The sequence below is a fragment of the Chlamydotis macqueenii genome, chromosome 10, assembly GCF_036417535.1.
Source record: "Chlamydotis macqueenii isolate bChlMac1 chromosome 10, bChlMac1.mat, whole genome shotgun sequence".
Classification (NCBI taxonomy): Eukaryota; Metazoa; Chordata; class Aves; order Otidiformes; family Otididae; genus Chlamydotis; species Chlamydotis macqueenii.
The window spans coordinates 10,184,148-10,211,270 of NC_141565.1; the positions used below are offsets into that span (position 1 = coordinate 10,184,148).

Here is a 27,123-nt window from a genome sequence, read left to right on the forward strand (position 1 = left end):
ATCATTCTGTACAGCAAGAAGGAAATGAGGAAGATATTTCCCTATTGTTTAATGTGGAGCCTAGGCCACAGTCTTTGAAGCTAACTTTTCAACATTTATGAAGTGAAAGGGATATAGTCAGAGCATTTTAGGAGCTGAATGCATACTATACCTTGAATATCTGACTATTAGGACTACAAAAATGTCATTAAGGCATTGTGCAACTCACCTGTGCCCATTCTGATACAAACCTACCAACTAGCTACTGCTGTGAGTTGGGACTGTTTTATGTCAAATTTATCATAGCGCTATGGAAATCTGAGGCTAACTTAGCTGTGTTGTAGGTTATGGTGGGATCTCACTGGCAGTTGAAGGACCCAGCAAGGTAGATATCCAAACTGAAGACCTAGAAGATGGAACTTGCAAAGTGTCCTATTTTCCAACCGTACCTGGCGTGTACATTGTGTCCACTAAATTTGCAGATGAACATATCCCAGGTAAGCAGGAGTGTTCGGCAACTTTCTGGTTAGTACAACAGTAGTCTTAACTAGCTGGCTGGTGCACTGGAACTGCAAGGTGGGTTGTGTGATCTGGCTCATACCATAAGTCCCAAAGATTCAAGGAGGTCCCACCATTACCCTCCAAAAGTAGCAAGCATCCAAACCTGTTCTGGTGCATTTCACTTAGACCTGACTGTTAGTTGGCTCTAAAACTTCCACTATGATGCCGTACAAGTCAGAGGAAGCTTTCAGTCCTCCCCTTGATGCAGTGTGTGGTGAGCAGAGGAGGAATGACTTATTGTGCTACTTACAGGCAGCCCATTTACTGTGAAGATAAGTGGTGAAGGAAGAGTTAAGGAGAGCATCACGCGAACAAGACGAGCTCCCTCTGTTGCAACAGTAGGAAGCATATGTGATCTGAACCTAAAAATTCCAGGTAAGCAACATTCTTATCCCCATAACCATAACTTGCACTTGTGGGTGTACCTCCAGCAGTGGAAGCAAGTGTTGTTAAGACATCTTTGTATTAAGATAGTTTAGGGAAGAAATGCTGGTAGTGCGGTCTCTTTGAACGGTTAAAAATAAGCATAACCATGATCAACATATGGGGAAATAAATACTAAAGGGGCCTTAATCTGTTCTGTGTACAGCAGACTGGAGAGTGAGTTGCACAGCTCACCCTGTCCCCAGGGGTTTAGGATCATCATGTTGGTTGTTAAGTGTTTGTACTGCTGTCTGGCAAATGTGAATTACGTAGGCCAGTCTTAGCGGGCTGCACTTATCCAGCCTCTTCATCTGCCTCTGTAGCACCTGGTAAGCTGTAACTGGCTGGGCTTGCTGCTCAGCAGCCCGCATCTAATTGAGCATACACCTTCATGCCTCTCCTGTAATTTGTACTGTGTAAATCGCTTGAGCTCAGGCCCTGCTTCCATAAACAACATACCAGAACCCTTTGTCACTTTCTAATCTGCATTTTTTGTTCTCTTCTTGTTAGAAATTGATTGTGGGGATATGACAGCCCAGGTAACTAGTCCCTCTGGAAGGAACTTTGATGCAGAAATTGTAGAAGCTGACAAAAACACCTATTGCGTTCGCTTTGTGCCACAAGAAATGGGAGTCCACACTGTGGATGTCAGATACAGAGGGCAGCCGGTGCCAGGCAGCCCCTTCCAGTTCACCGTGGGTCCGCTGGGTGAGGGAGGAGCCCATAAAGTGAGAGCTGGAGGCCCAGGGCTGGAGCGTGGAGAGACGGGCATTCCAGGTGAGTCCTCTGCTCTTGCTAGACTCCAATGCCTGTTCTGGACAAGGCTGCAGTGCAGTGCGGTTTCTGTTGGCTTCTCCTCTTAAGAGCTTGAGAAGAGCTTAATGTGACACCATAGGATCGCTCCAAGCTAGGAGTGGTCAGTGGAGAAACACAGAGAAATAATATTGCTTCATCATGCAGACGGGCTAGTTTGGAAACAGTGCTCACCCAGAATGAGCTTGAGGTTGTAAGGTGTGCTGTGCTGTGCAGGGCTGATAGGCTAATTCAAGGCTAACAGCAGTTTCTCCAAGAGGCTCCTAAGTATTATCACCCAGGAAGATGGGATGAGGTACCATTCCTCATACACAGAAATATAGGATGCTGCATGGTCTGTTAGGAAGAAGCTGAAATCCAACAGCAAACTTACACTTGTGTGCTTCAACAGCTGAGTTCAGTATATGGACACGGGAAGCTGGAGCTGGTGGACTGTCTATTGCTGTAGAAGGCCCAAGTAAAGCAGAAATCGCCTTTGAGGACCATAAAGATGGATCTTGTGGTGTATCATACATAGTTCAAGAGCCAGGTATGCACCAAGACCAAATTGTACTGAAACAACACTGTATGCTGTTTTTGGAGATAGTAAGGACACTCACTGCTTCTTTTCTCCCCTCAGGCAACTATGAGGTCTCCATAAAGTTCAATGATGAGCACATTCCTGAAAGCCCCTACCTGGTTCCCGTCATCGCTCCCTCCGATGATGCTCGCAGGCTCACTGTCACTAGCCTTCAGGTGAGACATAAGGAAACATCTCCACAACTTGCCACACAGACTGATTTCGTCCTTGTTCTCTGAGACCAAAATGGTTGTCCTTTCTTCTTAGTGATAGCCTTGCCTTGGCTGGTGCTTGTTTTCAAGTTCATCTTGCAGCCAGAGAGAGGATTTTGGCAGCTGGCCCTTGGTGACTTGGGCTGTTAGAGCTGGCCCAGCTCTGGCTAGCCAGAGTTTGAAGGCAGAAGGCTCAACTGAGTGTATCACAGGTGGTAATGCTTGGGTATTAAGAATAAAAGACTCTATAAATAGTGTTGGAGGAGCTAAAACTTGCTTTCCACCCCGTTAGCTAGGGGAGGCCAAGGAGAACTGAAGCATGAACGTGAACCACCAGTGGTCATGCTGGTACTGAGCTACTCAGTTGGCACATGGACTGGGGAGCTGGATTTCCACGGGTGAGGCAGCGTGGCTGGGGCATTGCTGCCACTTCATGTGGGTGGATGGAGGGGGCCCCGCCATGAAGTCAGAGCACAAATTTGCTCTGACTGATGTCACAAAACCACACAGTTGCAGCTCAGATAATTCATGAATGTCAGTGAGTCTCAGACTGAATCCCATCTTTGCAGTTGGTCTGGGCTCATCTGTTAACCTCACCATATTATTTGTGTGTATGTGTGTGTGGTTACGTTTATTAAAGTACAAGTAACATTAAAGACCTGACTTAAACCTCCAAAGCCAGAAACTTGGACGTGAGACTGAGAATCTGTGTCTAAATATACTACTCAGTCCACCTCGAGTGGTGATAACCTATTAGTACTTCAGTTGACGCTTTTTTTAAAAAATATATCCCAGCTGTGGTCCCCAGGAGTTTGCCAGAACTGCAGGACTCCTCCACCTTGGCTGTGTAAATGAATCATGACAGCCTGATCCAATGGTATCTCTTCTAACCAGGAGTTACAAGGGCGTTAATTAGTCGCTGTGGTATTGATGTTTCTCTTGTGTTTCATTTAAAGACTCTTTGACAGGAATGCTTCCTTCAATTAAGTCCTGGAGAGGCAGATAAAGCTGAGTATTTGGTAATGGAACGCAATGTGCAGCATCAGCCTCCACTAAACCCACATCAGGGACTTGCTTTATACATTGTACCTCAGTTCTACTCAGTTGTATTTATTTCCCTCTTCAGGATTTAGTTGAAAACAAAATCAGGTAAAGTATGTTCAGCATAAAATATTACTGCTGGATAGCTGCATGGGCTGCCCTAGTTGAGGACTGTTGCAGCACGGATGCCGAGCTGCCTCGCCTTCCATCGATGGCCTGACAGCACGGCAACATCTGGTTTCGTGTTTTAAATTACTTTCGCATGTTAAGATGTCTTGTGGTGGTGTTCTAAATGTAGCCTCTTGTGGCAAATATAAACACGCATATTACTCTTTCAGACAACTGGATTATCAGAGGCTTTTCCCCTGAATGAATCTGGGATGAATGAATGGGCTGAAAATGAAGCTGTAGCTTAAACATCCTTTAAATCAAGTGCCCGAATACTGGGGGCTGGCCTCAGTGATAACGGATGACTAGTCTCGTAAACCTCCCTCTGCCTGATTTGTCAGAGTCGTCTGGGTTCAAAAATGGTCTGTTACTGTAGGAGAAATCAGCCTAGCCAACGTGAGTGAGTCCTAAACCAGCGACTCCCTAAGAGGGAGAGAGCTTCTGATCTGAGAGTTAATGCAAGTTGCAACTTTATGCCTTTTGTTGAAATCTGAAAAAAAAAAACCCAACCGTGCTGAAGTGGTTATTTCCCTGCCACAAATCTTGTGTTGTCTGAAACAAGAAGTTTAAATTTTATAATCTGACTGTTGCATTCTTAGGAGTCTGGATTAAAAGTTAATCAGCCAGCATCCTTTGCTATAAGGCTGAATGGGGCAAAGGGCAAGATCGATGCTAAAGTCCACAGCCCCTCTGGAGCTGTAGAAGAATGCCACGTGTCTGAGCTGGAGCCAGGTGAGCATGGCTTTATGTTGGTCAAAACAAACTGGGTGACCTCCAAAACATGCTTGCTCCCCATAGTGAGGGGGTGCAGTCCCTTTGGCTTGCGAACAGTGTACCCAAGGGACAAGCACACCTTGCTTGGAGAATGACATCTTGGTGTCAAGAGTTGTTCCATCAGGTTATGTCCGCACTTTTCCTAGATAGCTCATGAAATGACTGAGCCCTAACTTGTGTGAGATAAAGATACTTAAGTCTTGGCTTGCCAGTGAGAGTACAGTGATATTAGTCATAAATGAAATATAATGTGGTTGTTGCATTTAGCCAGGGAAGAAGTTTATTTTTCAAAGCTATGCTTTCATCTTTGACTAGTAGTTTATTTTTAATTCACACTCACTCCTTCTTTTGAAACATCAAGGAAATTGAATATAAGCAAACACCACAGAAAGCTCAACACCTGTTTCAGCAATGAGCTTTTCTTTTCCACTTGAAGTCTAAATGAGTTATGGTCTGTGCTATGGACAGACAGCAGCCATCTGACTGGGGAAAGATCAGTCCCTCCTCTGGGTTAACATGCAATCAGAAATGTTAAATATCAGCAGATTGTTAAATTACTTTATTAAACAAAGGTGCAGTGCGTGTGGTGTCAGAGCAGTGTGCTCAGCCCACTGCTAAGATTTGGCTTGCTCCTACCAGCTGCTTTTCTTCTCTGCGCTGCTCCCTCAACCGCTGACAGGTTGGGCTGTGATTAAGCTGTCATGTTTAGTGCATGTGTGAGGCAAAGAACCCTAAAACTCACCCTGCAGACTAGATGACAGCTGAGATCAGGTCCTGGTAGACAAGGTGAAAATGCAACCCGTGACACCTCCTGTGATAAATACACATTTTTCTACTTAAATAGGAGCTTAGCAGCTTGCGTAGCTGAGTTTACTAAAGCTGAGACTAAAATATGTTGAAATGCTACAGAAGCCTTGCGTGGGTTGCTAACCAGCCCTGCGTTGGGTTTAACTGCTGTTTTATTGTTCTCTCTGATGTATCAGAAAAGCCACTTCTCTCTTGCAGATAAGTATGCCGTTCGGTTCATCCCCCATGAAAATGGCATCCACTCAATTGATGTGAAGTTCAACGGGAGCCATGTCGTGGGCAGCCCTTTCAAAGTGCGTGTTGGCGAGCCGGGGCAGGCGGGCAATCCCGCGCTTGTCACAGCATACGGATCCGGCCTGGAGAGCGGCAGCACGGGTAACTCTTCTTTTGCAGCTCGATACAGGCCTGTTTGCATTTTGGCTTTCTGAGAGAGCCAGAAGCTGTTTGTAGGCGTATTTTTATGACTTTACCTGCTAAGGCAGCAGAACTAACCCACATGCTCTGCTGATCTGAGCGCAAGCTAATCTTGCTTTCTCGCATGCTCCTCAAGTCTTATAACCACTGATTAGTGAGTCTGCAGGCTATACTGAGCCTTAACGAACTTAAAACCTCTGTAAACCAGCAATTGCAGCACGAGTTCACTTAAATGGGCTAGCAGCTGGGCTACGACTCTGCCGGTTAGCTTAGCTCCACATCAGTGGTATCTTGGAGCTCTGGAGATGCTCCGGCTCCCTTCCACGTGTGAACATGACATCTGTAGAGGCTGGAGGCTTTTGTGAACGCAGATATTGAGTTGGCTGTCTAGTTGAAGGAATCCTGTTTCACTTGTACACCCCTATTCATTAAATGGGTGCAAGGATGTATCCAGTTACCTTTTGTTCAGTGCTTGTACCTCTAAGAAGTTTTGAGTTAAACGTAATATGAAGTGTAAACTTTAGGGAGTGCAGTGGATTGTTCTGTTTGTGGTCTGCTATACGTGCTTCGGATGCAGCATGAACGCTGACTCCTCTTGGAAATCTGACACCTAGGTATCTGCTGTGGCTGTCCCATCTGACAGTTCTCAACTCAAGAATGTAGAATTTGGGTTGTTGGGTGTTTTAGGTTTTTTTGGTTTTTTTTTTTTATGATTTATGGCCTTTGTAAGAAAATATAAAAACATTCCAGGATATGCACTTTGGTTTATTTAATCGTGTGCTTTCTTGGGCCGTGCACACAGGGGAATAACAGAGTATAATTGTGTTTTGAGATTTTATTTTTTTTTTTTTTACCTTTTGAAATGCAAGGCTGTAGCTAGATCACTTTATCCTTTTGTGGATTCTATTTTATACTTTTTTTTTTTTCTCCCCCTCACTGGAAAAACAATACTGCAGTTATTCATTCAAAATTTCAGCTGTTCTGGAGAAACCAAGTTGGTTTTGGAAATGTGTGGATATACTATATAAAATAAAGCTATTATAGCATGTGCTGCTTTACTAGGTGGAAACAAAAGCACTCATTAATACTAGCCACTGATGCATCAGGGACAGGGGAATTTTTCTCCATCTATAAAGGTGCTTGGGGTTGTTTTTAATCTAAATAGACTGTTTAACTTCAGCAAAGTTACTCTGTGCCCCCTTGTTGAATTCTGGCTGCTGCCAAAAGCTCCGTGCCCTGGGAGCTGCTGAGCAGCGTTTCTGAACAATGATCTAGTGTAGAGGTTTCAATAGCCGGTGGCTGAGCACCTGAAACCTCCTCCCAGGAGGGGCATGAGTCTGCAGCGTCCAACAATGTGAGCCTTCATTTGGGGCACAGGGGAAAAGCAGTGACTTCAGAGCAAGAAGTCTTCAGTGAGAAGCCATGAAGCTTGCTGGCTTTGGAAATTAATTTTCCTCTGGCTGAACAGTGCATATTGCAAGCTGGCCGCCTTACCTCCCAGGCAGGTGATGCCAGTGAGATTTACTGCTAAAGCACTGGAAGATGGTGCAGTCCTCTGTGGGAACTGGATTCTTCCAGCACTGCAAAACAGCCTCTTGTGTGGAGAGGCTAGAAACTTCTCCCCAGTTTATCACCACACTTACATGCTTTAGTTGCAGCTGTAGTAAACTTTCCCATAACCATCCTGGTTTTGATTGAGCTTGAGCACTTTACTCCTCCTCAGCAGAATCTGATACAACAGCCCAAAGATCATAAATATTTGAAGCCAGAGTTTGACAGTAAATTACTTGGGGGCTGAAAGCCTTGCTTAATTTGTTCTTGTGTTGCTGGCATTGTGGCTTAGTATTAGCAGCAGTAATTCAGCTGTGTTAACCAGATGCTGTAATTAAACAAGCTTTTGTTTCCACAAACTGCTTGGAGTGCTGTTGCCAAGCAGTTGAAACACCCGTCTCCTCCAGGAGATCTCCTGCCCCTTGTCTCTCGCTCTTCACTGCTGATTTATGGCCCAGGCAGTGAGATGGCTCCGAGCATTCCCGACCTTAGCCGTGTAGGAGGTTGCGTCGGCGCGGGCTCTGACGCCTAGTAGAAAGGCTCTTTTTCTAAGAGTTTTCTAAACCAGTCTTTTGATGCCAAAACCCTTCCATTTTGGTCCTAAAGGGCTCTCATGACCGCTTTTCCCGCCTGCCCCACAGTCACACAGTGTGAGCTGTGGAGGGAGCCACGATGCTGGTGGGGAGGCTGCAGGGTGCAGAGCCCCCAGTCGGGGCTGGCCTGTACGAGGATGCTGGGGGGAGGCACACCATCCCTCCCTGCCTACAGCCTTGTCTTGCACAGAATTACCCGTTCCTATGTATTAACAGGCTGGCTTTGTGACATCGGGTGTGAGGACGTGTGTGTCTTACTGTGCTACGTCTTTCTAGGATTGCAGTCGGAGTTTTTCATTAACACGACCAAGGCTGGTCCAGGTACCCTCTCTGTTACAATTGAAGGGCCATCAAAGGTGAAAATGGACTGCCAGGAAACTCCAGAAGGTTACAAAGTCATGTACACACCCATGGCTCCAGGAAACTATTTAATTGGAGTTAAATATGGTGGACCTAACCACATAGTGGGCAGCCCCTTCAAGGCAAAGGTTACAGGTAAAAAGCTAACCAGTATTTACTGTATGCCTGAAGTAGTTTGTGTCATTCAGCAAATCTGTTCCTCTGAGATAGTGTAGCGTTCAGGTCTAGATGCCCAAACACATGAGAAGTGAAATGTTTCTCCCCATCAAGTCCAAAGCCTGGATGAGGCATCTCAAAGCAGGCTACAGGAGCATTAGTCATGGAACTTAGCAGCTTTTATGCCAGGGCCGTAAAACAGCTTCAGGGGGGAATACTTAAATCCTGACCTAGCGTTAGGGTATTGCATTGGCAGTAGGGAAATATTACTTATTTACCCATTTCCCCCTCAAAGCCTGAAACCTGGTTGCCTGTAGCATAAGTGATGCCCCTCTTGGTCTCATTTTGGTGCAGGTGTCACCTAAGCAAAGGTCAGTAATGTCTGGGAGGCTTTTAGATTATATGAGGAAGGTTGGTTTAGGAAGCTCTTTCTCTCTTCAGCTCTGTGTTTAAGCACAGTCTGGAGTTCATCTCTACTGCTGCCCCTGAGCTAGTGAACCCTCTCCTGGTGCCCGTGGCGTGGTGGTGTTCTTGGGAGCGGACAGCAGGGACTGCGCTCCCCTGGGCTGGGACATGCTCTGCTTTCAAAATGGGTTATTGCAAAATTGCACCTGCTTTTCTGCCAACTCGAGTCATTTTTGGCATTTGGTGATTGGAGCACAATTAACTCTTCTTAAGCAGCCAGCTTTGCTTAATGAATCCTGAAGTTCCCGTGGTCCTTTAACCACTCAAGGGCTCTGGGAGGGGATTGTTGCCAGCATTGCTGGAAGATCTCAGCTTAAAAACCCAACTAGGAAATTGCTCCTCTCCGAAAATGCATTTTGGATGCAGAATGTATGCTGGTCATTAGGAGGATTTCGAAATCTCCTTGTAAATGCCTTTCAGATGGGGTGAATCTGAATGTCAGAAATCTTTTCTGTTTCCAGGACAGCGACTCGTTAGCCCAGGCAGCACCAACGAAACTTCTTCCATCCTGGTAGAGTCGGTGACAAGGTCGTCAACTGAAACTTGCTATAGCGCCATTCCCAAATCCACCTCCGATGCTAGCAAGGTGGTTTCTCGGGGAGCAGGACTCTCAAAGGCTTTTGTGGGTCAGAAAAGCTCCTTCTCTGTTGACTGCAGCAAAGCAGGTATGGGTACAGGAACCAGCGGAATGTCAGGGTGGTTTAGCTGGACATTTTTTTTGCCCTAAACCAAGTTGCAAAGTTAAAATTCAGAGCTGGAGGAGATTCAGAGCTCTGGTTCTAAAGAAAAACTCAATGTTACACAGTGCTCACCAAATCAGTCCTAATGTAGAGGCCGTAAAGATGCCAGTTCCTCTCCAATGGCTTTATCTGAGCCAGGTGCTCCTGAGAGAAACACCAGGGTTATGGCATGAGAACAAACAGGTTGCTAAACTTAAGCAACTCTTGTGGTGCATTGTAGCCTGTAATGCAGGCTGTTCCCATAAGCCTTAAGCACTGATCGTCATCATCTGGGAGCTTTGTGGTGGATGGATTACAGGCCAGCCGTGTTCATTGGTCTCCGCGGTTAACTTCTAATGAAGTACTTGAAAGCAGTGCCTGCTCCCTTTCACGAGCAATGTTCGTGTCTCCTGTGCTCTGGTTAGATAGTGGTAGCCTGTCAGGTCTGGCAAAATGCACAAATAAACCCTTGCCTCTATGAGGGTAGAGGCTTTTTTAAATAAAATTAATTCTTATACCAAATAAGCTTAGCCATACCTCAGACTACCACTCTGTGAATTAAAATAATAAAATCCTTGTGTTATGGAGCTAATATATTATGGTACAGCTACGCTTGTTTACTTAAGCTTAGGAATGCTAACAGTCTGTTATTTTGCTGTAGGTTCAAATATGCTGTTGGTTGGTGTCCATGGACCTACAATACCATGCGAAGAGGTGTCCATCAAGCATTTGGGCAGCCATCAGTACAACGTAACATATGTCGTCAAGGAAAGGGGTGACTATATTCTGGCAGTGAAATGGGGCGACGAGCACATCCCCGGGAGTCCCTTCCATGTCACCGTTCCTTAAACTCGCCAAGTGTCAGAGTCAATCTTTGCGTTTGCAGTTCAGATGTAGAGTTATACTGGGTGCAGTCCTGTTGCAAAATGCAGTATCTAGATACACACAGCTCACATTTCAATATGGTCAGAAGTAAACTTTGTAACGTTATTTTTTACAAGCATTTCACTTCTATCCTACTTACCAACCTAATGTCAATCTATTTAACGTCCTCCTCAAATCGTACCTTTGCAGTACTGTCCGGGTCACTGTTAATGTTTGGAGAATCGTGTGGATAACTAGACATTAATTTCCCTTGTGGATGTTAAAGTCTTTAGATGTTAATTGAAAACTGGAATTTGTCTTTGTAATTGGGTATCTTAACTACTGATTTTATTTGACTGGAGACTTTAAGTTTTAGTTATGGAATATGACTTGGGCTGTCCCCAGTTCAAATTCTTTTCTGTAAAGAAATGAGGTAAAACTGGTACTATAATAGGTGCCTTTGTATACTTGATCAATTTTAATGCTTAACATTATAAAAAGCTACTAAAAGTGGCTTTACCACTCAAATTTAAAATGTTTCTGAAAATGCTTTGCTAATGGTTTACACTTAGGAAAAGTTTCTTTTATAGCAAACCAAAAGCAGACTGAAAATGACTTCCTGGAAGCTTTCAGCCTTTCTATGTTAACGCTTTGTAAATCAAGACAGGTAGCTTTTTGGCCATGATGCTAGCAATGCTGTTTTAATTAGCTTGGGATTCTGGTGAGATTTCTGTAACTTTACAGGTAACTGTCCACACTCTTTTTGTTATTTTTAAGAACAATCCCCGGTTTGGCTGGCTTAAATAAAGCCCCTAAACTTGCTGAGCCAGGCCTAGCTCTCACCTGCGTGATCCAAAATCAAAGCAGGTCGGAGCACAGTGGTGCATTGGAGGATGATCAGCGGTTCCCTGGAGGCTGTGGGCCACGTGAGGAGCTGAGATGGTGCAAAAAAGCCAGCCTGGCGATGGGATCCCACATCTGTAGTTGGGTGTGGGGCGGGAGGGAGGGTGAGTGTACGAATTTACCAATAATAGCAATACCAATCAACTAACTTGTCTTTGGTGCAAGTCATTTTATTATAACTCAGTCCAAGGAGATATGCCTGAAGCACGCTCATCTTTCCTGAAGTCCCCTTCGTGCTGCAAAAGGCACTCCTGCTGAGGGCCAGGGAGTGAAAACTTCCATTATAACTTCTCTGTTTGTCCTGGATTACTCCATGCTACTTCCCAAGTGCGTATCTGAATTGCTGTCAGCTGCTGGGGCTTTAGTAAACTCTCCAAATGAGCTTTAACTCTGTGATTAGGAGAAGGTAGGATTTGTTGAAAACCTGTTGAAATGTCACTGTCTGTCCCTACGGAGAAGTTCACGCTTATGGTTCTTTAGTTAAGTGTGGATGCACTACTCTCCAGCACAGTCGTTGGGGAAATAAAGGAAGGTTGGGGTTTTTTTACTGTGCTTTTTTTTTGTGCCTTAATGTGAAATGCTCACTACATTGTAAACTAGGAAGTAAAAACAAAATTAAACTGGAATAAAATGCAGGATTGTAAAATTGTATCTTATAACTTATTAAATAGAAATGTTTGCTTCATTAAACTGCATGTTAAATCCAACATTGGATTCTTTTCATATGTAGTCAGTGAAGTTCAAACTAAAACTACAGCATGCAGAGCTTCAGGCAGACCGAATGACCCCTGGCTCACAAGCCGTGCAGGTAGCTATGAAAAACTTGGGCATAAGCTCATTGCTGTTCTTTTTCTTTTTTTTTTTTTTTTTTTTTTTCCTAAAACAAAATGTCTGGCAAAAGTTTAAGCCATGGTGTAAATGTACTGGGTGGCAGCAGGTAGAGTGTGAGTGGGGCATGACGCGGTGGTGCTGGTTTTCCCCTCCGTAGACCCCAGGTACTGGGGCCGTGGAGCTGGGGAGCAGCATGTCCCCAGTTACAGGTCTGATCCCAGGGTGCTGCCAGCGGCACCCGCCACACTCCGGCCTCCCCGGGGTTGTTTGCAGAAGGTGGTTCCCGGCATGGCACTGCACCTGGGACCCGCCGGCTCCGGCACACGGCCATGGAAACCAGCAGATGTTTTCCCAAACACAGCTCCTGCTGGAAGCCCTGGTGAAACCTGAGATGCAGCAGCTGCCAAGGACTTTCCTGCCCCAGGTTTATCAGATTATTTCGGTTTTTTTTATAGTTAACTGTGTTTCATTAGCTTTGTGCTATGTCAGCCTGAACCTCCTATTTTGTGTTTTTAAACAAAACAAACCTGGATACAGCTGTTGGGTTGAGTAAACCTTGAGAGCCTTGTGCCTGTGTAAGTCCTACTTCCCAGTAACTCTGCTCTTGTCTGGCCTTCTCTTGCCTATGGCTGCTTGATGTCTTGGTCTAGCTGAAATTAATGGGAGTCGTCTGTGAAGTTGATGGACCCTGATTGTTACCTTGTCTAAGGTTACCTCCAGTAAAAGCTGAGCTCTGCTTCAAGTGAGCAATTCTGCCTTGCATGGGCACTGATAGCTGTGGGGTGACCACAAAAGTTCACTTGCTAAGGACAGCAAGCACCTGGTGGTAGTGATGATGAGAAGAGCTTCTGGTGCAACTTGGCTGTGTCAATCTTTGGCAACGAGGTTCAGCCAACTCCACCACCTCTGGCAGCTGAGGACTGACTTTGTGTTGTGCACAAGTGGTGCTTTGGGGAACACTGTGCTCTGCTTTTGATCTTTGGCACCGTGGTGAGGGTTTCCATGTGCAGTGCCGACCTTAGCAGGCAGCTGTGGGGCTGGGGTGCTGGTGTGTACTGGGTTACTGGCATCCCAGTGTCTCTTCCTGGGTAGACTTGCAATGGTATGAGATGTACTTTCTTCGTTATTTACTGAGGCCTGGTATGGGGTTTTTCACCTCTAGCTGTGGAATTATTTATTTCTGCCAATTTTGTTGAACTTAAGTTCTTTTTCTTTGTTTATAATTGCTCTCCTTGGTGGTGGTTTGCAGTAGGATTTGGCCACCTGCTGCCTGTGAGTCCTACTGGGAACTCCTCCATCCCTCTTCCACTGGCCCAAATTGTCTTGCAAGCACATGGCTAGATCTGGCAGTGCCCTCAGTAGCCACCTGGACCCTTGCCTGGTGGTGGCCAGTGACCCAGGGCAGCCCACAAGTCAGGGCACCCCCCCATAGGAAAGCGCACTGGGACCCACTCCAAGAGGATCACCAAATGTTTTGGCAGATGATGCAAGGTAAGTCCTTGCAGCACACCAGTTACCTAGGGATGGCAACTGTCCAGAGCAGCCCATCCTCCTGTCTGGTATCGGTGGTTTTTGATGCCAGAAGCATTTGTCCATCTCAGTGGGCAAGGAGAAGGGGCCTTTGGAGATGATGCCCTGGAGCTGCAACTCCTCTCAACCCACACACTCAGCCTGTCCTTCACTCTACCCTGTTCGAGTCCACCCTGTAGCAGTCCTGGTGCTGTGCTTGTTCCTGCTGTACCCTGGGGTCTCACCTACATTTGCTGCCCCCTGGTCTTCTCCTTTGGTGTGGAGAGCTGTTGGAGTTCCCTCTTCAGACCCCTCTGCATGTCCCTGGCCTTTACTCCATCTCTTTCTGATGGCCGTCACTGGAGCCAGCATGGCAAATATCTTGTATCCTTGGGTGTTGCTCAGAACTGAGAACTGCATTTTGTCTGGTGCAGCCCTGTTGCAGAAACGCGATTAGGAGAGCATCCGTGGCTTCTGATCAGCGCCTTGGAGGCCGCTCCTGGGGGAGGCGAGGTGGTTGGTGGCCCCTCCACACACACAGTGTGCTTAAACCTGCTGACAGCATGGCCCTTGCTTTCTGCACACTCACAAATGTGAATGCACGCCTTTTGTTTTATGGTGCCTGATGCAAAAGATGCACGAGGTCTCGTGTTCACTGGGGGAAGCAGCTTGTTACAGGCCTGGCTCTGTCAGGCCCGCTCTGACAGCGGTAAAGGTCCTGTTTTGCTGTGGGTGTCCTTCATGCTGGGCACAAAGCTGCCTGCTGCAGTGCCTGCCCCTGCGTCATTTTGGGGGGAAAACCCCTGGGCACAGCCACTTCCAGCTGCTGGCCGGTCCCACACTGCAGCACACACTTTAAATTTTGCCAGCCTTGTAATTTGCCCCTGTACTACACTGGCAGCACGGGGATTCACTTTTCAAAGTAGCTGCAGCCATTTTGAAATAAAGCATTGACGTGCAGCTCCTTCCAAAAGGCATAAGGTGCTGTTTCTGCTCGGCTCCTTGCCTGGGGCAGGGGAGGAGGTGACCCACCCAGGGCCTGCCCAGAGCTGGTCGGCTCCTTCAGCCTTTGCACGCCGGTACAATAGCTCTCAAGCCGTTAGTCACCTGCTGTACCATTCCTGCAGTATAATAAACACTGGATGGTACCATTTTGGGATGAGGCACCAAGTGCCTTGCCTCATTAATGATCTAAATCGTGTCCACTGTCACGCGTGTGCTGGTGAATTTGTGGCAGCGGGGGCGTTTGGTGACCGGCAGGGCCGGGCGCGGGGTGCGTGGGCAGAGCGGGGGCTTGACAGTACCTCTGCCCTTTCTGGCATCAGTGTAAGGGATTATCTTTAATAAATTAAAGATACATATCTGTATTTTAATATTTTAAATTATTAAGTCTTTAAATTATTTCAGACTAATCTTTGAATTATTTTACAGACATAGATGTAGATATATATATATATAAAGATAATCCAGCATACTTAATTTTTCTGGCAATGTTACAGCAGCAGTGAGCCTCCAGTCCGTGCCAGGCTGGGACTGCGTACTTTGTGTGTCTGAAATGGATCTCCCTGCGCTCACCAGCCAGCACCGAGCTGCTCTGACGTGTGTCGGGTGTTTTAGCGACGTGGATGGTGAGGCTGTTGCTTAGCAGGACTCTGGTTTTGGTCAGATAGTGCAAACCCTGTAATTAGTTTTCCCTCTAATTGTCTGTGGAAAGTGAGATTGTGACATTTCCAATCCAGAACCTGCTTTTTTCTCTACTCAGTTTTAATTTCTAAATGTATTTGTTTTAAACTGATTTGACTTTATTTTCAATTTTTTTTTTACTCTGCATTGAAATGTAGTTGCAATACAGACAATGCACCTTTTTCACTTAAAAAAAAAATAAGGGAACGAGCTATGTATTAATCACGTTTAAAAGCCTGTCCAAAGTGGTTACAGACAAACAGACATCACTTGACAGAAACTGGGATGGAGTTGCGTGAAACTGTTAATTCAGGGAATGGCACAATACTTTTTTACACAGTGCTTTTTGTTTGTGTGAAGAAAGACTCTTTCCAAAGCCTTTGTTATCATGACAGCTGGCTGCACTGCTCTCTCCCACTGGCCAAGAGAAACTGGTTGCCCAGTTTGGCCTCTGCCAGGTCCGGGACAGCTCTGGACACGTTGGCACGCAGGGGATGGGTCTTGCAAAGCTGCCATCAGGATCCCCAGGTGTTTATTCTGTGATCTGTGCCAGCTGGCTGGGAGGGCTGTAATTTTTCTTAGTTAGTTAGTTTTTCTTAGTTAGTTTTTCTTCTATACATCTCCTGACCACATCCAGAGGAGCAGAAAGGAGTGCCTGCAGTTTTGCCGCTGACAGGGGAAGTGCCACTGGAGTACCCATCCTCATGGTATCATGGCAGGCTGGGAGCAAACCCGCCTGATATCCACCCCTTTCAACATCAAACTCCCCAACTCCTGTAAGAAAGTGTTTATTTTTAAAAATAATTTTTTCCTTGTGTTACAGTAACTTAGAGATATTCCTACCCCACCTCACAGCGAGGTACCACATCTTCATGGCTCCATCCGAGCTGGAAAGAAAACAGCAGGACAGGCTACAGCAATTTTTTTTTTTTTTTTTTTTCCTCTCTCCACAGCCTGCAGTAATTCCTAATACTCAGCAGGTCCCTCTTGCAGAAGGTTATCAAAACAGCCCCACTGCCAGCTCTCCCTCTAGTGCAGAGCTGTTTCCCCAGGGCCTCCTGGGAAAAAGCTTTTAAATGGCTTTTCAGAATTTCTCAGACTTTCAGAGTTAATTTCCATAGTCGTGAATTTATATTGCACACTTAGAAAAAACATTGTCACTAAATCAGGCTGGATTTATAGCTCATGTCGCTATTAATTCAACCAGGATTTAAAGCGCATTCTTTATACAATTAATATGTGATTTTAAAAAAAAATTGATAGGCAAAATATGATTTAGCAGTACCCAGAGGTACGTTTGACAGCTCTTTCCTGTGATGAACTGCCTTTCTGCAGGATCTTGGTACTGCAAATATTTATATGCATGCTTAGCTGGAAGCCTGTGACTCCTCCGAGCCCCGTGGAAGAGCTGGGAGGGTATTTCTTTCTGACAGTGATGTCCTGCTAGGGTATTTTTTGGAGGAGAGTGGGATTTTGCATCTGGCTTCAACTGAAAATAGCTGAGGTCAGACCCCTCTCCCAACTGAGACGCACAGAAAGCGGTCACATCTCAAATGGCAGCATTTGCAGAGCTTTGCAGGGGAGGTTTCTGGCTCCTTTGCTAGTATGGAAATTAATTCCTATAAATCTGTCTCCCAAATAACAGAAAATACCCTACAAATACCAACAGCTGAAGCACTATATTTAAAATGACACTTGAAGTATTTAACCTTGGGTTTTGCACCAGCTCAAAAACCAAACTGCAGAAAGAGGACGTTTGTGATTTTATACCAGGTGAGAGCGGAGAGGTTGTGTCGCTTACCCCTCGGGGACGGTGGCGAGGAATGTGGGCTAAATCTGGCCCCAGGAGATGCAGAAGGAGCTTCTGGTTCAGACCACAGTTTCCCCCAGCACCGGAGACAGGGGTCGGCAGCATCTGCCAAAAGTGGGCACGGCGAAGAGGGGATGATGGGGCTCGTGTCAGAGCAGCCTCACATTGCCCCCGAAACCAGGTACAAACCGCCAAAGGGCAAAACCAGAGACAATGAAAGACATCCCGAGGGGCTGGGCAGGCTGGAAAGGCTGGGATCGCTGCTGGACTAAACCAGCTGCCCTGGTGCTTTTGGCGCAGGTGTGGCAAGGGCACACTGAGGTGTCCCTGGGTGGATGTGCCCCATAACCCCCCGTCACCTGCCAGCACCCACTCCTGGGAGCCACTGCCTGCAAGCAGGGCAGCCTTGTAAAGGTTGGCACAGCGTGCTTCCTGGTTAAACAGCCATGCGCAATGAATAAACAGGCCTGGAGCCAAAAAATACCCTACCTTTTTTTGTTGCAAAGCTCCTTTGCAGTGAGACCAGGGACCCTGTGGGGTCAGCTGCGGGCCAGCTCTCACCAGTGAGAAGGTCTGTGCAGAGGCACGTACCGGGGGGGCAGGTCTGTCAGTCCCAGCTAAGGATGGAGTTGTGTTGCCTTGCTGTGACTGGGTTTGCTGGCTGGGCTGGGAGCCTGCAGATGCTGGGATTTATAGCGGTGCCACCAGAGGAGGCCCTCGTGACACTTATCGGGTGCACGGCTCCACATTGCAGGGTGGCCAGACGCCCTTGCAGGAGGGAGAGACTTGTGTTCTCCTGTGCAAGGGCCTGGCAGAAGCTGTGGAGATATTTTTAATGACCCACGGGTGGAGAGGGAAAAAAAAAAGTGAAATTTCATATAGTTTTCCTTTTTGAGTAAAGGCAGGGAAAAGATGACGGCTGTCTTCACCTTCTGCTTTTTCAGCAGAGAAAAGCCCCACCAGGGACCGCTCAGCACCGTGCTACAGCGAGGTTGAAAACGAGCTCCCCGTGGGTGCCACGTTACCACTACCCGGGGAGCCCCTGCTCCGCTCTTGGTCCTTTTCCGTGGCAGACGCTCAAACAGTGAGCGGCCAAGTCCAGCCTGGGGCACCCAGCTGCTCCCTGTGATCTCTCTAGGTGCTGAGGGAGCCATGAAGCAGCCAGGCTTGGACCAACTGCTGGTTTGAGCAGTCCCACGCTGGTAGGCTTTTTGATTTTTCTGCATTTGATATTGTTATTGGTGCTACCGGCCTTGCTGTGTGATACCACAACACAGCCTTTCTTGGGACTGCAGCTCAACTGCTTGCTGCACATCTGTATGCAGCGGTACATCTGTATCTGTGCGCATCTGTATGTCCAGATACAGGATGCATACGGGTCCCAGCCCGAAGGCCATCAGTGGTGGCTTTGGCACCTGCCTCTGTTTGCCCATCGCCCACATGGTGGGGAAGCAGTGGGAGCTTTGGAGGGTGTTCAAGCTTGAATTGCCCATGTGTGTGCATGTTAGTGCACAGTTAGACTTTAAACCCAAATAAGAGAGGCTGGGCTGCACATGAGTATTGCCATGCCAAAGGGCTTCAGAGCTAGGGACACTTGCCCTGATGCAAAGAGAGGACAGTCCCCAGTCCTGCTGACCCCTGTCCTTCTGTGCAGTTCATTAAACAGCATATCTCAGCATGTTTATCTGATTGATGGTGGTTTATATCTCATTTCTTAATGTTCCCCTTGTGCCATGTGTTCAACTGCAGCGCGTGCTGCGTTGGTCTGTGTTTGGGGATATACAGACCCTGAATGAACAAGCCGGGTGGATCTCTTTGGGATTTTGTACCAGCTCTCCTGCATCCTTGTTGCTGCCAGTACTTAAAAGAAGGTACGTAGAGCCTTGCCTGGGACCAAAGGGTCAGCAGAGAGGTGCTAGAGCACTCTGGGGTTAGTGGGGAGCAGTGCCAAGGCCAGGGAGAGGACACCAGCCCTGTTCAGAGGAGTCTGAGGTGCGGAAGGACAAACCTACCCAGTGAAGATGATGGAGGTTATGCAGAAATGGCAATCCTGCCTCTGGCTGCTGCTGTTGGGTCCTGGCGGTTTCCCTGCCAAGGGATTCACTCCCCCACGGCAGCAAAAACCATACTCGTGTGGGTTTTCACACAGTGAGAGGCAGGCCTGGCTCATCCCTGCAGGGCAGCAGGGACCTCCCATGGGTCTGCGGGAGGGATGAGGGGGTGTCTCTGTGGGGTGGTGGAGACCTCAGGTCTGTGGGAAGTGAGGATGCTTCCAGCATCCTGCATTGGAGAACGGCTTTGCAGGGACCCACACCTGAGGGACTGAGGGCCTCAGCACTACTTGTTCAGCTGGACCTTATCTGATCTGTGTTCTCACCTGGCCGGGGCTCCTGTGGAGGACACAGAGTTTTCAGCTTCTGAAGACCCTCTGTGCTTCTCTTCCAGCCATGATCTGAGACCCAGCTTGAGTGAGACAAAGTCTCTCCAGGCCATTTCAGATTCCCTGTGTAGAACTCCTCTTTGATCAAAAATAAAGCTCAAGAAAGTTTCATTTATCTAAATTCTGGCTGCAGAATATATTGAGGCTCCTGCAGGCTGGAACAATTGAAAAACCCCTTTGCATTTGGGACAACTGGGTAACAATCCCATGGTGGGGAAAATCCAGAGATGACATAAGCTGTTAAACATTTTAGGACGTATTTACAATATTGTCTAAAGAATGGATGGAATATACACAGGCATGTCTATAGAGACCAACTGCTGACTGTACGAGATTTGGACACCTCCCAGCCCCATCAAACGGTATAAACAGAGCGCAGATGTTGTCTGTCTGCTTTGAGTCCCACAAAAGTGTGTCCCAGCTCTCCACGGAGGAGCATCATTTGACGTTAAGATGTCTCTCTGCCAGTGCAACGCTCAGCCTCTCTGCAACGGCATCTCCAGGCCAACAGCCGCTAACATCACGCCTGAGGCTGCAGCCGCTGCTCTCTGGCCACGTCTCTTGTGCTGGGTAATGGATTATATTCAATATCACAAACAAAAACAAAGATTTTAAGTAAAACTTAGTCATAATTACATTTTTTTTTCATGATTGAATGTATCCATTATTGCTTTCCTGGAGTGTGATTTATTCCTTTGTGCACTGCTTCTTTCTGAAAGCCAAACAAGAGTAGGGACTTATGTGGGCTAAGACGTGAGGCCAGAGGCTCAGACTGATTTCAGCCGTCACATGAACCATTGCTGCTGTCAGCCAGACAGTGGCATTTCTATAAAAATCCTACTGTAAATATTTGTTCTAAATCAGGCTCTTTCTTTTTGCCTTGACAGCAGTATAACCAAGGGGGCTTATGAAATGCTGTATCGTTTTGAGATTAATTGCTACTGAAAGTTGGGGGGGTTGTTGTCTGCTGTGCACAACTCTGTCCAGGACAATCTCCTTTCAATTTAGTTATTTTCCTTTAAATTCTTTCTCTTCAGAAAGTGAGTTTCACAAAGGCCAAACTGTTTTCCTCCCCTAAGAGCGTATCTCATTTTCTAGCCCTCCCTGCCCCGTCAGCAGACAAACGGGCGGGTGTTGATGAAGCGAGATTGATGTTTGCCTCTGCTAACGGTTGGATTATTCCCACTTTTCAGATGCCATCTGTGTGACAGGGTTTGGTTTGCACTGAAGACAGCCTGTGGGCTGAGCTGAGAAAACAGATTGCTGCACCACTGTGTTAAATAACCATCATTAAAGTCTGGGTCATCACAGAACTTTAGGCTGCCATAGAGGTTTTTTTGGGGGGGAGGGCAGATGCAGCTCACTTCCATGTCAGGATGCTGAAATCAGATTTTAATTGAAGTTTTGCTCACACTCTCTGTTGGCAGCACTGTCCCCTGGGACAGGAGGGCTCCACAGGACTCCTCACCCACGGTTTGCGGGCAGGGTGATGGCAGCTGGCAGGCAGGCAGGGGTGGGAACCGGCAGCGCTCCGCTCCTGCTGCTCCCTGGCTGGGTTAGTGCGGAAAAGGGGATCTTGCCGCCTGTCCCTCTGTCTTTCATTTCTGTCTTTCCCCAAGCCCTCGGTGTGAAATGCGTGGAGATCCCTGCCCTTCAGCCCTTACAGAGGAAGCATACACAAGTATTTTATCCTTGCAGTAGCTCTTTACATTTGGGATCAGTATATAAATCTAGTGTGCTGCTGCTAGCTACTTCTATTGTACAAGAGAATATATCTAGCTGGTTTATTTTTATGTATAATAAGGAAAATAACCCAAAGGTTTAATTCACCTTCTTACCCAAAATATTTGGAGTTTAACAATATATTTGGGTTTTTTCCTACTAAATATTGCACTTACTGTGAGTATGTCTACACTAGCCCTCTACAAGATCTGTTGGCATCCATGTATTTCCACACCATGTGAGAGGACTCAGCACTCTCATGACCTTGAGTGACGGCTCTTTCTTGGTCTCTTCTTCTTTGAAAACTGCGATTCCAGCCAGTTTAAGAAGCCTCTTTTTGCTTTTAACTCGAACTCTACAGGGAAGTGGTCGCTTACCCCGAGTGCCTGCAAGACAACAGCACAGGGCGGGTTGGAAGCCTCACTGTTTCCAAACCCTGCCCCAGGGGGCTTCACCGCAGAGGTGGGGGTGGCCGTGGGGAGTTGCAACGTGAGTGCTGCATCACTTTGGGAAGATGCAATGGTTTCATGGCCAAAACCACGTTCAAAAGTGCCTGGATACCATAGGCTTTGCACTCCTGTGCTAGCCCTTGCCCCACTGCTGTAGACGCTATGGTGTACCTACCTCCTCCTCGGTCATCTGAAAGTCCTGCTGGAAATCAAAGATGTTGACAGAGTGTGGCATGACGGCGTGGATGACCTTCTTCCCGCTGACCACGATCCTGCAAGGAGCAAGGGAACGCGGTGCTGCTGTGGGGTGCCTGACCAAGCAGCAGCCACACTGCACCGATCCGGTGTCCAGAGAAGTGGCCTTGATGGAGTCACAGCTACGTATGGTTTGTCTTTTCCCTTGGGCTTACTTAGAGATGCCAGCACATGCTTTCTGCTGAGTTTGGCTGATTGCTTTCTTTGGGAGTGAAACACCTAACACCTTGGCAGGTGTTGGCCTAGGAAGCTAACGTTAAATGACTTGTATCTAAACCCACCCCAACAGTGCTGCAAAGTTCAAAGCTGTACTTTGGATACGAAAATCACAAGACACCAATGACTGGATTTTCAGTAAAGTCCTGCTTTGATCCAGAAGCTCCTTCTGCAAGAGGTTTAAGCCTTGACTTACTCTGAGCTCTAATAAGCTGATGTATTATTGTCCCTGCCAAGGGAGATGTGAGTATCAGCAGGACTCGCCATGTGCCCAGGGAAGGCAAGGCATCCTTCCTCCTGAGCAGAGCCAGACCTTGTGAGCAGAGCCAGACTTTGTGTTTGTCAATCCAAATTACAAATGCAAGCACAAAAACCACGGCACAAAGCTGCCATGGAGGAGGCAGCAGCGCCTTCCACCTGGGTGACTGCAGAGCTCCCTGCAGATGAGGAGCACTGTGTAATTCCCTGCCATTTGCCGCCACCTAACCCACAGCAATGACCAATTCTTACATTAAATCTTGCCCTTCCTGCAAAACAGCTTGCCCACAAGCCTGCAAAGCAACTAGAAGTATTCAGATCTCGTTTCATTCTGGACACTGTTCTACCTTTGAAGGTTTCATACTTTATCTGACAGTCACTGACACTTTTCCCTATATTTTTTTTCTCAGAAAGTCATAAACAGGGAATGGTTTGGCAGAGAATCCTTCACCTGTCATACGGGCAGCTTGTGCTTCTCTTCACTGTTGTGTCGTTTTTGTCGCCGATTAGCCAGACAAATTCGGAGTAAGTCCTCAGCCGGATGTTCTTCCACTGCTTTTGGGGAATGTAGCTACATCCAGCATTAAAGTCCCCCATGAAGATGAAGTTCTGGAAGGTAGGAGGGTTTTCAAAAGTAATCATGAGGACAGCTCTTCAAAAGAAGACCAGCAAGGACTTTTAAAGTCAATGGATGCTCCAGATGGCCCATACAGCTCAAATAGTGAGCACACATTGAGTGCAGTGGGGCTTCTTTCTGCTGGGCACACCACTGAGGCATGCTGATAAAACACCGGTTTTATCGGGAGATAAGTTTACTGATTAAAACATGGAGAACTCAGTGAAAATACATCAAAGAGATACTCAAAGTTTGTTATCAACAGATTTAAGGTTGCCAGGCTGTGAATAGTGAATAGCATGCCAGGTGACTCAGGACCAAAGCCACTGTTTGTAGCTTAGATGTGGCAACTAACCTCAGTTTTCCAGCGCTCTTTTACGTCTAAATACACATCATAGAGCTCATCAGTCTCCCGTACCGCTGTCTCCGGTGTGGTGTGCAGAGGGATTATAGCAAACTCTCTGACAGCTTGAAACAAGGTAAAAGAACAGGAAAAAGTGTAATGGTTAAACACACCCTGAATCACAAAGAAGCAGAGGTTGACTTGGAAGTAAGAAGGTTTTTCTGAAGGAGGCAGCAGCCCCAAAGGGAAATGCTGCTCTTGTAAGGAAATGCAGTGTGGGGTGAGGATGCAGTGCTTGGGTGCTGCGCTTGCCCCATGAGAGTCACCAGCGGGAGAATTATTTGTTTCTGAAACATCTCACCAGTTTTTGGAGACTGGAACCAGACAGCAAAGGGCTCTCTGGAGAAGGCATCCTCGTCCCCAGGCTGGGTGTCAGGGTACTGGTAGGTTTGTTTCACTGATACCCGATGTTGCCTGCAGCAGAATGAACAAGACAGAAGATGTCAGGCTCCCAGCTTGCCGGGATGTGTCCAACACTGACTCTGTGCTCTGATCCAGACCCTGGGCCATGGTCTGGGATGGATACAGCCAGGCTGGGCCTGGGACAACCCCCACACCCAGGCACAGCCCACCCCACCCACGCAGCCTGCACCTCTCCACCTCACTTGGAGCAAAGCCGCCGCCGTGTCCAGCCCGTCTCTGCAGGGCTGCGACGCGGGTGGGCAGGGTAAGGGGCTGGCTGGCTGGCAAGGGGAGCTCGGCACCTGTAGATGAAGGCGTACTGCTCCTTGTAGCTCTTCCTTCCCAGCCTCTCGCTGACCACGCAGCTGTATTCCTCCTTCGGCCCCTTCAGCTGGCTGGAAGGAAGGACAGTGGTGTTCCTGAGTTTATTTCTGCATTCACAAGGGGCTGAGGAGGAGATTATTTCAGCTGTGCCCAAGGGTAGGGGACATTGCCTGCCTGGCCTCAGAGGTGGGCGGCAGGGACAGCAAACCCTTCTCAGGACCGGTGTTCTGGACTTGTGCTCCATCAGTGGCCCGTTTACTGCAGCCGTCGTCTCTCTCAGCTGGGTCTCACATCCAGCCAGGCGCACGCTGCTCTTTCCCTGGGCTGTCAGTGCGGGCAGGCAGTCGCCACCCTAAAGCGATTCCTAACCCTGCTGCAGCCCAGTGCTGCCGGGCCAGGGCCTCTCCCTCCCTTCTGTTTTCTTTTGAGAATTAATCTTTAACAAATTGAATCTAACATGGTTATTTTTATTTAAAAATACGTGTCCTACAAGGGTCTGGAGCTGGCTTTGCCAAACTCTGGTTCCTCCTCAATGGCTGGGACACAGCCCAGACCCTGAGCTTTCGCCCCGGTAAGGTGGCGCTGAGCAGAGCACTGGCTCTTGCCAAGCGTCTTTCCCAATATTTCCCTACTCTCCCATGGCCACCCTACCTGGCAAGCTTCTCCACCAGGAGAGGACAAACCCGGTTCTTGTTCTCCTTTATCTCCATCAGCAACATGATGTCACAGCGAGAAATTATCTGCAAAGGGGGAGGAGCAGAAGCAAGTTTGCGCACAGTGGGTTTTGGAGGATTAGAAAGAGGTTAGGAAGAAGTGGTTACTGGTGTGGGGGAAGTCCTTTGTGGAAGAAGCAGCACTCAGCCTGGGATTGTGGGAGGGGGGCAGTGACTGGAGCGAAGCCCTTCTGCTTTCAGAACCACCTCACGCCCACACAGGAGCTGGGAGAGGGAACTCAGGAGCTTGCGCTTGCCCCTGAGGAGGAAGCGTGGAGGGGAAGGGGTGGTGAGAGCCGCTGCTGTGAGCTCGCTCTCCCTCCGCCACTTCCGGGGTGCTGCCCCCGGACCCCACCACCCACGGTCATCGTGCTTTTCTCTCCTCCCTGCCCCTTGCCATGTAGTTTGTCTTCTCTGCCTCGCACCGGTGCTGCGCACAAGCATCCCAACTCACTGGGTGCCCAGATGGATGAGGCAGGAGGTTTTGGGTGACATTAAGGGGAGCCAGCTAGGGTCCATCATCAACCTGCTGCCATGGTTTTCATCCTTTTTATGGTAGAAGCACCCCTAGGGTCCTACAGCTGTGCTCTGCCTTCCAAAAGCTGCCTGTACTGTCAGCATTCGCCTGGCCCAGTCATCTGTTACAGACCCCTCTGAAAAACCCTGCAAAGCCCAAAGCAACCCCCGGTCTGAAAACAGAGTCCCGGCACGCATGGGCTGCAGCACCGCAGAGGAGCCCCAGGGTGCTGGGGTGAGGGGGAGGCTGTCCCAGCCTGGCTCAGCTCCCAAAGCCAGTGCTGGGATTCCCTGCGGGAAAGCCCGGCTCACCCCACAGCCTGGAATGCTCAGGGGCTTCTTTCTGCCCCTGGTTTTGTTTCTCTTTGAACCTCATGTGTGGCACTTGTGGAAAAAAGCTGCTTTTTGCCCCCTGAAACTTGTAAGAAACTAATAAATCGCCCATCATTTAGCATATATTGCCTATAGTGCTGACAGTATAGGAGGAACGGTCCAGAAAAGCAAACGCCAGCAAACCCCTCTTCTCAAACCCCGAACGAAAGGATTAAAGCCCAACGAAATGGTGCTGTTCCTCGCTGCTGCCCGTCGACACGCGCAGCCGTCCCGCTAACGCTGGGCACCGCATCCTCCACCACTGTGCCGCCTCGGAGGGCACTTGCAAAATGTGTAAGTGCAAAACTTGGTTCTGTTAAAAGCTGAGTTATCTTCAGCTGCTGCGGAGGAAGCCTGACAGCGAGGGTTTTACATAAATTAGCAATCAGGCTTTTCAATTTCGTACCACGCTCTAATATGATACTCTCTGCTGTCCTGAGAATACGTTTAATTAGACAAGAATATTTCAGAATAATTAGCACATAAGCAAAGTAAATAATGTATCACAAAACAAAGCTCGGTGGATTCAAAGTGGAAATTATTTTTACTGCGCACAGAGGTTTTCCTCCTTTCCTAACTCCATTTCCAAAGGAAACAGCGAATGTTGTTTCTGTTACATTCCCATGCAGGCTAAAATAGCAGCAAACATCCTACTCAACCACAGGTTGATTTTTACTTTAAGAGTATAAAATTATTTTGATTATTCACTCAGGATTTTTACTTGAAATTAAACTGTGAAAAGACAAATAAAAAGTGCAACATTACACAGCTAAGAAATCCTTGGAAAGCTCAATGTCTGTCTCATCCAGGCAAATGAACGTACCTTTACCACGGCATTGACGACTTCAGGTCTGGCTATTTTAGCTTCTCCAAAAGACCTCACATTGAAGGAGCAGATTTTTAGGCTCAGAGATGGGTTCAAATGGAAGAGTGAAAGCCAGATGAAGAGCAACATCTTCAGGGACCTGGACAAAATGAGTTGCTGCGCATGTGCCTCTAAATATATATCCATGTGCGTGTGTGTGTGTGCGTGTGCATCCGTCCCTCTGTGGCCAGTTGGGAGGCCAAACCGAGCAGTCAGCTGTGTCGATCACAAACATGAACAGGAATCGCCGTTTCCTCCTTTCCCTCACTTCCATCTCCCAGCACAGAGCAGCATGGAGACTTCGAACTTCTGCCTTGGGGAAACACCAGCTCCTGCGAGCCAGTTTTCCCATTCTGGACCCCGGCAACACTCCCTAC

At 47.7% G+C, this 27,123-nt stretch overlaps 2 protein-coding genes across 5 annotated transcripts in view; one reads left to right on the plus strand and one right to left on the minus strand.

The window, feature by feature from the left end:
* FLNB (filamin B) overlaps nucleotides 1–12,013 on the plus strand; it is an 88,015-nt gene extending 76,002 nt beyond the window's left edge. For 3 of the 4 annotated variants that reach the window (XM_086756020.1, XM_086756016.1, XM_086756017.1), the window contains 10 exons: nucleotides 324–476; nucleotides 793–915; nucleotides 1,474–1,740; nucleotides 2,168–2,305; nucleotides 2,396–2,511; nucleotides 4,356–4,488; nucleotides 5,536–5,712; nucleotides 8,172–8,390; nucleotides 9,338–9,541; nucleotides 10,257–12,013. In XM_086756020.1, coding sequence (XP_086612146.1) covers nucleotides 324–476; nucleotides 793–915; nucleotides 1,474–1,740; nucleotides 2,168–2,305; nucleotides 2,396–2,511; nucleotides 4,356–4,488; nucleotides 5,536–5,712; nucleotides 8,172–8,390; nucleotides 9,338–9,541; nucleotides 10,257–10,444 — 1,718 coding nt within the window. In that variant the 3' untranslated portion in view covers nucleotides 10,445–12,013. The remainder of the gene's footprint in view (nucleotides 1–323; nucleotides 477–792; nucleotides 916–1,473; nucleotides 1,741–2,167; nucleotides 2,306–2,395; nucleotides 2,512–4,355; nucleotides 4,489–5,535; nucleotides 5,713–8,171; nucleotides 8,391–9,337; nucleotides 9,542–10,256) is intronic. The other variant, XM_086756019.1, reaches the window with a different exon arrangement.
* Nucleotides 12,014–19,741: 7,728 nt separating this feature from the next.
* On the minus strand, nucleotides 19,742–26,896 carry DNASE1L3 (deoxyribonuclease 1L3). Its single transcript, XM_010126015.2, is given in 9 exon segments — nucleotides 19,742–21,637; nucleotides 21,639–21,743; nucleotides 21,982–22,078; nucleotides 22,987–23,144; nucleotides 23,507–23,619; nucleotides 23,856–23,968; nucleotides 24,259–24,351; nucleotides 24,932–25,020; nucleotides 26,705–26,896. Coding segments are annotated over 9 exon segments (1,050 nt in total). The 5' UTR covers nucleotides 26,894–26,896; the 3' UTR covers nucleotides 19,742–21,544.
* Nucleotides 26,897–27,123: the final 227 nt, after the last annotated feature.